Source organism: Podarcis tiliguerta, assembly GCF_965153285.1.
Source record: "Podarcis tiliguerta genome assembly, chromosome: 17".
Taxonomy (NCBI): Eukaryota; Metazoa; Chordata; class Lepidosauria; order Squamata; family Lacertidae; genus Podarcis; species Podarcis tiliguerta.
Window position 1 is genome coordinate 47992 of NC_139550.1, and position 11009 is coordinate 59000.

At 42.6% G+C, this 11009-nt stretch overlaps 1 protein-coding gene across 4 annotated transcripts in view; it reads left to right on the forward strand.

Moving 5' to 3' along the window:
- Positions 1-10045, forward strand: part of CHD1L (chromodomain helicase DNA binding protein 1 like) — a 30601-nt gene extending 20556 nt beyond the window's left edge. For all 4 annotated transcript variants that reach the window (XM_083419657.1, XM_083419659.1, XM_083419658.1 and 1 more), the window contains 7 exons: positions 600-763; positions 3082-3290; positions 5708-5806; positions 7065-7135; positions 7365-7479; positions 8298-8406; positions 9527-10045. In XM_083419657.1, coding sequence (XP_083275783.1) covers positions 600-763; positions 3082-3290; positions 5708-5806; positions 7065-7135; positions 7365-7479; positions 8298-8406; positions 9527-9596 — 837 coding nt within the window. In that variant the 3' untranslated portion in view covers positions 9597-10045. The remainder of the gene's footprint in view (positions 1-599; positions 764-3081; positions 3291-5707; positions 5807-7064; positions 7136-7364; positions 7480-8297; positions 8407-9526) is intronic.
- The last annotated feature ends 964 nt before the right edge of the window (positions 10046-11009 follow it).

Genomic DNA, 11009 nt, shown 5'->3' on the forward strand with positions numbered 1-11009 from the left:
ATCCAGCTTCAGGCATGCTTGGAGGAGAAGGTAAAAAAAAAGGTAAAGGACCCCTGGACAGTTAAGTCCAGTCAAAGGCAACTATGGGGTTGAAGCGCTCATCTCGCTTTCAGGCTGAGGGAGCCAGCGCTTGTCCACAGACAGCTTTTCAGGTCATGTGGGCAGCATGACTAAACCACTTCTGGCATAATGGAACACCACAACGGAAACCAGAGCGCATGGAAACGCCGTTCACCTTCCCGCCACAGTAGTACCTATTTATCTACTTGCACTGGCGTGCTTTCGAACTGCTAGGTTGGCAGGAGCTGGGACAGAGCAACAGGAACTTACTCGGTTGCGGGGATTCGAACAGCCAACCTTCCAGTTGGCAAGCCCAAGAGGCTCAGTTGTTTAGACCACAGTGCCACCGATTATCTGAATTCATATTTCAGTCTGGCTTCAGGACCAATCGGGGCACTGAAACGGGCTTGGTCACGCTGGTTGAGAGTCCCTGGAAAACTGACTAAAGGGTGCCTTCCTGTGGTGGATGCAGGAGGACATGAAAGTAGCTTGAGATAGAAAAAACTGTTGCAGCCCATGAATATCTTTTCCTTTTCCAGGTTCTTGTCACGGGCATTCAGCCGGGACCCAGCAAGAAGCGGCGTAAATTGAGCCCAGAAGAACTGGCGGCTCGGCAGAGGAAGCGCCAGGAGGCAGCAGCAGAGAGAGACAGGCTCAGGGAAGAGAAGAAGCAGAAGAAGGCGGAAGCTGAGCACCAGAAGAAGTAAGGTTGTCTCTGTTGGCAGTGATCTCACAGCAGCACCAGCAGTCAAGATGCTTCACAGTTCTACTTGCTACTGCAGTTTTATTTTTTATTCACTTCCATGTACAAATTGCTTCCTATAAATAATCTCAAAGCAATTTAACAATTTGGGCGGGGGGGGGGGCAGATCTCATAGAAAAAGCAAATTCAAAGCCAGTGCAGATACAGACTGTGTGTAATGAGGAAGATTTATTTCAGCTGTAAAACGTCATTGATATTTATATTATTTTTGTAGCTGTATCCATAGGCTATGACGTCTTAGGTTGTGAAAAATACAGAAAAAGCATCTGAATGAGTTTCAACTCTAAAACTGGCTGTTGATCCATTGACTGCTGTGGAGCTGCACAATTTTTATTTCTTTAACACTATCTGCTATTTTCCCTTCCGTTTTGTGAAGCCAGAAAATAGTATTTCTTTCTAACTTCTTTGCTGTTACTCAGAATGTGGCTTAACTTTGAGACAAGATGCTTTGAGGGGCCAGACAAAAGCATATGTGTGTTGAAAAATTTCATTTGGTCTAGGTTGTATGTATATATAGGGTTTTTTAAACATATCATTTCCAACAATCATTTAACATAACTTTTTTTCTTATACTATATTTTAGACTTCTGTCAACAACTTCTGAAGATTTTCCGTTCTCTATCACTTGTCCTGCATTTCTTAATTTCTCTATTACTTTTAATTGTCCTCAACTAGTAATTCTCATTATAGTCTTTCTTGCAATGTTTCGAGTAGTCCTCCTTACAGAACTTCCTGCAATCCTACTAACGTAATCTGTTTATTACAGTTGCTTTTCAAATAGTTCAAATATTTACTCCAGTCTTCTAAGAATCTCTGATCCCGCAGGTTTCGAATCCTTCCTGTTAATTTATCTAATTCTTCATGGTCCATTAATTTCATTTGGCATTCTTCTTTCGTCGGTAATTCTTCTTGCTTCCATTTTTGTGCCAATAATATTCTTGCTGCCGCCATTGCATATAAAAACAACTTACAATCCTGTCTATTAATATCATCCCCTGCAATGCCAAGTTAAAATGCTTCTGGTTATTTAATATATGTATATTTCAACATCTTTTTCATCTCATTATATATCATTTCCCAGATGTTTTTCACTTTTTTCCATTCCCATCACATATGATAAAAAGTTCCTTCCTTTTCTTAACATTTCCAACATTTATTACTTGTTTCCAGCATCCTATTCTCACAGTGGCCAACCAGATGTATATGGGAAACCAGCGAGCAGAAGACGAGCTCAAGAGCTCTCTCCCCTCCCATGGTACCTTGGTTTATGAACTTAATCCATTCCGGAAGTCCATTCTTAAACCAAGGCGTGCTTTCCCATAGCAGCGGGGGACTCAATTTACAAATGGAACACACTCAACAGGAAGTGAAACATGTTCTGCTTCCAAGGCAAAGATCACAAACCAAAACACCTACTTCCGGGTTTGCAGCATTCTTAATCCAAGTTGTTCATAAACTACCGTATTTTTCGCCTTATAGGACACACTGGCCCATAGGACGCACCTCGTTTTTTTTGGGGGGGGGGATGAATAAAAAAAAAATTATTTCCCCCCCCCCAGCCGCCGGGCTGGGGCGGGGGAAGCCCAAGCTTCCCCTGACCCCAGCCCCCAGAACAGACTGCCGCCCGCAAGCCTTGCGAGCCTGCGGGAACTTCCCCCGGGCACGCAAGGCTTGCGGACACCTGCGCAAAGCACAGGGCGTCCTCCGGAGGGCACCCCATGGTCCGGGCTGCAAGCTGCCGCCCGCAAGCCTTGCGCGCCCGGGGGCACTCCCGCTGGGCTTGCAAGGCTTGCAGATAGCTTCCTGAAGCCTGGAGAGCGAGAGGAGTCCGTGTGCACCGACGCCTCTCGCTCTCCAGGCTTCAGCGAAAGCCTGCATTCGCCCCATAGGACGCACACACATTTCCCCTTCATTTTTGGAGGGGAAAAAGTGCGTCCTATACTGCGAAAAATACGATAAGCTGTTCTTAAACCAAGGTACCATTATATTTGGAAGCATTGCTGCCTACAACTGAGGAAGCAGAGCATAGACATCATGGCTAGAAGCCATTGATAACCCTCTCCATATATTATCCCTGGGCTGTGCCTTGATCAGAAGGCTGGAACTCAGTTGACCATTTATGCTGTATCATTATTATTATCATTATTATTATTATTGAGTTTACAGTAAAATAGGTGGTGTGTTGCTAATACAAAACATGGGAAACCTCTCTTAACAACCTGATGCATGCTTCTTCTTCTTCTTCTTTTTAAATTCAGGATGGCCTGGTGGGAAGCAAATCACTACAGGTCTTACAGCCTGGAGTCAGAAGAGAGCAGCGAAGAGGAGATAGAAAGAGATTTAGAAAGTGGGATGGGTGCGGATTTGGAGTACGCAGACCCTGACCTGAGCTCCATCAAGTATGTTATAGGTGATGTTACCCACCCCTCTGCAGGAGAAGAGGATGCCATCATTGTGCATTGTGTAGGTAGGTGGAGCAGACTTTGCTAGAAGAGACCTCGTTTTTTATTCCTCAGATTAGTTGGATTTCTGAGCAGCCATAGCCTCCTCTTAGGCCACATTCACACTGCACATTTGAAGCACTATGATACTGCTTTAAACAGTCATGGCTTGGAGCTGTAGGGTATTAAGGGTGCTGAGAGTTCTTAAAAAGGTAAAGGTAAAAGACTCCTGACAGTTAAGTCCAGTCACGAAACACTCTGGGGTTGCGGTGCTCATCTTGCTTTACTGGCCGAGGGAGCCGGCATTGTCCGCAGACAGTTTTTCTGGGTCATGTGGCCAGCATGACTAAGCCACTTCTGGCGAAGCCAGAGCAGCACATGGAAACGCCATTTACCTTCCCACCAGAGCGGTACCTATTTATCTACTTGCACTTTGACGTGCTTTTGAACTGCAAGGTTGGCAGGAGCTGGGACAGAGCAACGGGAGCTCACCCCGTTGGAGGGATTCGAGCTGCCCACCTTCTGATAGGCAAGCCCCAGGTTCAGTGGTTTAGACCACAGCACCACCTGCGTCCCTGCTGAGAGTTGTTAGGAGACCCCTATTCCACTCCCAGAGCTACAGTTCCCAGAGTCCCCTGTGAGGAGGGATTGACTGCTACACCACCCTGGGAAATGTAGGTTTCTGAGAGGGACTAAGGATCTCCTAATAACTCCCTGCACTTCCTATGATTCTTTGAGAGAAGTCATGGCTATGATAACACAGTGCTTAAATGTATGATGTGAATATGGCCCTAGTGTCCTGGTCTGGTATTGAGTCTCTGCAGATTCTAGGATGCATGAAAGGCACAGGGATAGAAATTCAGTCTGATGTGGAATTTCTGGAGTGCTCTTTCCTTTAGCAAGAACACAGCAGGCTGATGGTAGAAGGAAGGAGTGTTCTTTCTCTCTGCCACGGTCCTCTTGGTTTTGTCATGCAGCGGGGAGCTTTGTCCCCTGCTCATTTAATATAGAAATGCAGTGAATTGGTAAAGAAGGGATGAAGCGCTCCATACCTCTGCCAGCAACCTGTTTGGTTTCTGCAACACAGAAATGCAGAAGGCTCTTCCTCTCTTCTGGCAGGCCATTCACTTGCCAGGGTGAATTTCCTTGTCACTTACAGCAACAAGCCAAGCAGTTTAAAGCAAGGCTGGTATATGGAGAGGCCATTAAACTCAATTGGCTGCACAAAGCATGAAAATAATATACTTGCTCGTATAATCAAATGTCAAATGATGAGTAAAAGTCAAATAGTTAAGGAGAGAACTGGTGTCCGTAAGTTTTCTTGTGAATACTGTCTGTTCCAGAATGCCAAGAACTTCACTCAGTCTTTGAAGACATTAGTTTGGCATTAAGTCTTCCAGCATGAAATAGGAGAGGAGCGCTTAATTCATTCACAGTCATGTACCATCAAACTTCTCTGCACCTCTCTGCCGCCTCTTTTAAAAACTCTTCTGACCGTTGCTAACAACAATTTAGCCTTGGCCAACAAATTTCTAATCAGTTGACTATTTGCACTCTGTACACAACTCTGTAAATCATTTAAGAGAAATACTTGTAGGATATGAAGCCCTCTGATTCCCAGCCTGGGATTTGTACATCTTGTTCTGCCGCTATAAAGTACCTTTTCTTAAAACAAGGTGGCCTGTAAGTGAGTATGTTTCATTTAGCATCATATAGCACACCCAGGCTGCCCTGGATTTTCCCCTCCAAAATTCATTTTTGCTGTATTAGTGACCTCCAGAAACGTTCAGGTGGCACAGTCTAAATCAAGGATGCGGAGCATAGGGTCTTCCAGGTGTGCTGGATCACAGTTCCCATCATCTCTGACCATTAGCCACCCTTCTTTTGGCTGATGGGAGGTGGATCCAACAACATCTGGAGGGATACTGGTTCTTTATCCATGGTCTAAATGCATAGCACACGTCTTTAAGCAACTGCCGGTCACTTATGGCCTGAGTGGCTGAAGTCAGAGTTGCTAAAAATCTGTTAGTCGGTAGCAAGTACATTACAGGAGGTATTTTATTGCTGTTGATCAGAACTTGTCTGGGTGAGTGGCACCATTCTTCCATCAGGGTTTGGATCACTCTTCCACATTAAAGCACCCAATGAAGAGGTTTATAATGCAGCTACAGATCCATAACTCTTTACCATCACTAAGCCATACAGGATTAATGCATTTACATTTGCCAAGGCAATCTCTAAAAGCAGATTAATATCAGAAAGTCTTTCACTTGCCTTGAAGGCCAGATTTGTAGCTTGGAAGTGCTCTCAGACTTTGTCATGTTAGTTGTTCCATTCTAAGAATGGATCTCCTACAAGCCATTGGAAGCTGATCTATATGAACTTCAGTCTCATGGACCTTTTCCCTCCCTTTAAAATAGTATCATCTAACTCTTTGCTTCAGATGACTCGGGCCGTTGGGGAAGAGGAGGCTTGTTCACAGCTCTGGGGAATCGCTCTGACCATCCAAGGAAAATATATGAGCTGGCAGGAAAGATGAAAGGTAAGCAAGAGATAGGTAAAAGCTACTGTAGTTTTAGGGGATTCCTCCTTTTTAAACTGTTATTTTTAATCAAATGATCTCATTTATAGTGTAAGCATTTAAGACGCCTCACTTGGACAGTCTGTATTCTTATTTTCTCTGCCTTAGATTAAACTGTTTGGAATGAACAGGAAATTGTTCCTTTTACTTTCTTGTTCATTATTGTCTGTGAGGAAAGAGCTACCATCCCTTCTAGGGCAGAGTAAAGCTGTAAGAGAAGCCTGTGCTAAGATTAATTGGATGACAGTTGCTTCATGTGTTCATTTCCAGTCTCTTACCTGCCAGGTGTAAGTAAACTTACGAGTGAATGCACTTTGGTGCGTAAATTTATCCGTTATGCTACATAGATTCCGGGACCTTCTTAGTGGCTGCTTCCAGAGTTTGGTATTCCCTCCCTAGAGTAGTTAGACTGGTTCCCTCCTTGTTGTCCTTCTGCCGGCAGGTGAATACCTTCTTGTTCCAACAGGAATTTGGGAGCTGACTACTCCCAAAATAGTCAGGTTATTGATGGGGCTGGTGCCTTGCTGTTTTTGCTATGATTGTCTGTATGTTTTTCATAGATCATATATTCTATTAATGTTTAATGTCTATTAATGTTTGTTTTTTTAATGATTGTGGGTTTTTCCTGTGTTTTAGCTGTTCTTATTTTATCTGTAAGCTGCCTTAAGTCTCTATCAAGGAAAAGGCAGGGAATGAATGAATAAGTGAATGAATGAATAGATAAATAAATAAATATCCCTGAATCAGCTAAGAGTATAAACTGGATTCTTCACTCAGATTTTAGCCATAAGTTCACCATGTGACCTTAAACAAATCTTTCTCTTTGTCTCATACTTGGCTCCCCAAATTTGGAATAATAATACTGACCTACTTTACAAGATTAAAGAATACTGAGATAATGTGGGTGAAATGCTACATAAAACCTGGATGAGATACCGGTTAATCCCATTATTCCTATCCCCACATCCCTGCAGTGTGACATCTCAGCACACTAGAAAATATCATACTCTGCTAATTAATTAATCAATTAAATTAATTAAATTAATTCTGTTTTGTCTACTATGTTCACCATCTATGAAAAATCAGCATTATGCTAAGTACATGAAAGAGAGAGCAATACAGCCAATCTGACTTTCAGAAATTCATCCTGAGTGCATTTTCCCCTCAGTGTTCCACAGAATTCAGTGTTTTTCCCCGTTGTTCTTAATTATTTTTGTAGACTTGACATTGGGAGGAACTCTTTTATTCCCCATCGATGATAAGGAATCCAGAAACGAAGGACATGACTTGGTAACTATACAAACAGATGGTTTACATTTCTTTTGTTTTAGTCATTCCAAATCTTGTTCCTAGCATAAAAGCTAGAGTATCGGAATTGTTCCATACTTATTCCAGAAGTATAAGTGTATTTGCTAAAAAAAAAAAAAAGGAGGGGAAAAGAGTGGGAGTGTTTCTTGCCTATAAGCCATGCACTTAATTTTCGGTTTATCTGATCACAGCATATATGATTTCTTCCTAGCTGGCCCTTATTGTAGCACAGCACCGAGACCGTTCGAACAACTTGTCTGGAATTAATCTCCCTGCTTTGGAAAGGGGATTAAAGAAAATTTATCTTGCGGCCAAGGATAGAGATGGTAAGTGTGCCTGTGACAGCAAGTGTGCCAGTTGTTGAGAAGGTTAGTGCCTGAAGTCCTGTTTAAACAAGTTGAAAGGGATGGCTGGGACATTCTGATCCTCTAGAATTCCTGCCATTATGGGGTTATTCTCTTGGAGAACTCCATGTCAACAGAAACCCCAGCTGTGGTGAATAATGTCAACCGTTTGGAATCGAAAGTTTCCCACGTTTTCTGCAGTGCACCTGCAGCTTGGGGCAGTCTTAGTTCCCTCTCTGCTGATAAAATCTTGGAATTCTCACTATCACCACCAGAAGCCAAAACAACTAAACGTTTCTGATAATTTAACCTCTCACTAAAGAGGTTACGGTGTCCCCAACACTCCTAGTTTATTCCCTTTGCATATCTTTCCCCCATGTGCCTATGTGTTCTCAGTGCTGCCTTTAATAGGGTTACTTACGTAATTATGTTTAAATATTTATTTGGATGGTGTCGTTTTAGTTGCATTTTAAAAAAAATTATTCGGTAAGCTGCCTTGGGTCCTTTGCTGAGAGATAGGCGGAGTATAAATAAAACGAACTGTGCCAAAGACTGCTGTTCTTCGCACAGGATCAAAGGGGGTTAAATAACTCTTTGCCTCTGGAACGGGTAGGAGAAGGTCCTTGGGATTTGTGGCTAATGTTTAGGGCCAGGTTGCACCCCTGGCTTCCGGTTACCTATCCTTAACCGTTTTGGTCCCATGACAACAATTTCCTTTGCAATATTAACTACCTAGTTACATATCCTTTGTTTTCATGTGAGCTACAACTCAGACAGCATTTTTCGTTTCTTTCTCTCAGCAAGTGTCCACCTGCCCCGCATTGGATACTCAACCAAAGGTTTTAATTGGTATGGGACAGAGCGTCTTATCCGGAAGTACTTGACAACAAAAGGCATCCCCACATTTGTGTATCCTTCTGAAGTGCACATCTTGCAGTTCTCAGTCTGCCATATCTGTAAAAGCCAGAATGTAGAGGTTGGAAATTATTTGCATCTGTTTTACACAGCACATTGGGACCTTCCAAATGTTAAAGCACCAGACTGGCCCTGCTTGATGAGTAACAGGCCTTACCAATTTCCCAACAATTTTGGAGGTCATGCTTTGGTTTTTAGTGAGGCCACGAGGTAGTGGTGGAACAGAAAATCTCTGCTCTCTCCCCAACCTCCTTTCACAGGTTTCTTAATACAAAAGGCAGATAAGTTGCAGTTTGTCCTGCAATTCTGGAAGACTACAGCATTACATTTTTATGTCTTTGAGGGAAATGTTATTGCAGCTCAATCCTACACATATTTACTCAGATATGAGTACAGTACTATCATTTTGAGTAGTGTTTATTCCCAAGTACAGTGGTGCCTTGGTTCTCAAACACTTTGGTACTCAAACAACTTGGAACCCAAACACTGCAAATTCAGAAGGAAGTGTTCTGGTTTGCAAACTTTTTTTTGGGAAGCTAAACGTGTGCCGTTTTGAGTGTTACACTTCCAATTTGAGTGCCACACTTCTGATTTGAGTCCCACATTTCCATTTTGAGTGTTACACTGAGGTCTGTCTGTTTTTGCTATTTATTTTGCATTTTTATATTTGCAGCTCTTTTTTGTTTTTGTGCCTGTGTGGAACCCAGTTCAGCTACTGATTGATTGATTGATTGATTGTGTGACTGCAGTACATTGTTTATTGCTTTCATTTTATGGATCAATGGTCTCGTTAGATAGTAAAATTCATGTTAAATTGAGTTTTAGGGGTTATTTTTAAAACTCTGGAATGGATTAATCCATTTTGCATTACTTTCTATGGGAAAGCACGCCTTGGTTTTGGAATGCTTTGGTTTTGGAATGGATTTCTGGAACAGATTAAGTTTGAGAACCAAGGTACCGCTGTAAGTGTACACAGATCGCATTAAAATCTGCAATCATATGTAAGCAGCTCCAGTACGAGCTCCGTACATAAGTACGTAAATATTTTACTTCCTGACTAAAGGTAATAATAGTTGTAGGTATTTGCTGAGAACTCCTTAACTATTCTCTTTAGATACTACTTTCCTAGAAACAAGGCATCATCTTCACAAGCTTCCACATCAACATCATCACTGCAACCATAAAGGTGTTAAAAAATCAATTAGAAATAACCACTCACAGTTCACAGCGCTGCTTCCTGCTCTTTCTGCAGCCAGTCAAGATTCATGTTGACTTTCTTTATAATTGTTTATTTAAGCAGGCACACAAGAAGCATGTTTAGAAATCTGTCTCTCTATATCAGTGATGCGCACCAGAAATTTAGACAGAGTTCCATCATGCATCCAAGTTTTTAGAACAGAAGCTGTACTTTTGCACTTCACCACAAACAAGCCTCCTAAAACTGGCTTGAGTATTTGGGCTTGGATAAGACTTGTTGACGCTGAGTACAGTTGGAGCCACACAGCGGACAAGAGCATAACTACAGCAGTGTGACTTGGGCTTCCATCTCCCAGTGAAGTACTTTAAAAAAAAACTTTATTTTTTCAAAACATTTGAGAACAGCTGTGTTTTTAAAATAAACCACTTTTGTAAATTATGACTGAATTGTCTAATCTTTAAGTGAAATGGGTTCTACTACTTGGAAGAACATAAAGCTTTGTGATTGACAAGGTGGGCAAAGATACCAAATTAAAAGCTGTCTTCTTAGGGCCCCTGAAAATGCTGTGTAGATCTTGCAAGGGCTGTCATATTTGCAAACTGCTGATGAAGTCAATCAGCCCAGTTAGGTTAATATTCTCTGTGCCAACAGTTGCCAGGAAAGTATCTACTTTGTGATGTAAGCTTAGCCCAAAATGTTGCTATGGAAACTAATTCATTAAGGATGCTTTAGGAAAAGGAGCAGAAAAAGACACAACTTTGTCCCTTGACCCTGGCTGGAGGTGGTGCCATCAAAGTGTCTGCGTGCTTCAGGGAGAAAATCAGGCAGTTCTGGGACTGGTGCTGGAAAAGACAATAAGGCCTAACTTGCCCTCTGTGAGAACCAAACACTGGCGGTTTGGGTGATGCCCCTAGAACCCTAATGGGGTCTCTGGTGGAGTGTTAATGTTGGGAACCCCTCCATTTCCGTTCAGCCTGAATATATATGTAAAATAAGCCTCAGACCATTGAGAAAGCCACCAGCCTCCAGTAAACCTTTGATCCAAGGAAGCCAGGTGGAAGGTATGTCCTGAAGCACTTGGGCTGCTCAGAGCCTGGGGGGTGGAGAATGATAGGATATTTAGAAAAATGAAATAACTTGAAATAACTTGCCCAGGATGCTGCCAATGATCTGAAAGGCTGCCTCCATTCCTACCAACCTTTTCTGGAGTTAATATTTGCATGGGGGCAGCCTCTTGTGTTAGTTCCACCCACCATCAGAAGTGTGGGGAATGGAGGGTCTTCTCGGTAGTGGCACCCATCCTGTGGGACGCCCTCCCACCAGATGTCAAAGAGAAAAACAACTACCAGACTTTTAGAAGACACCTGAAGGCAGCCCTGTTTAGGGAAGCTTTTAATGT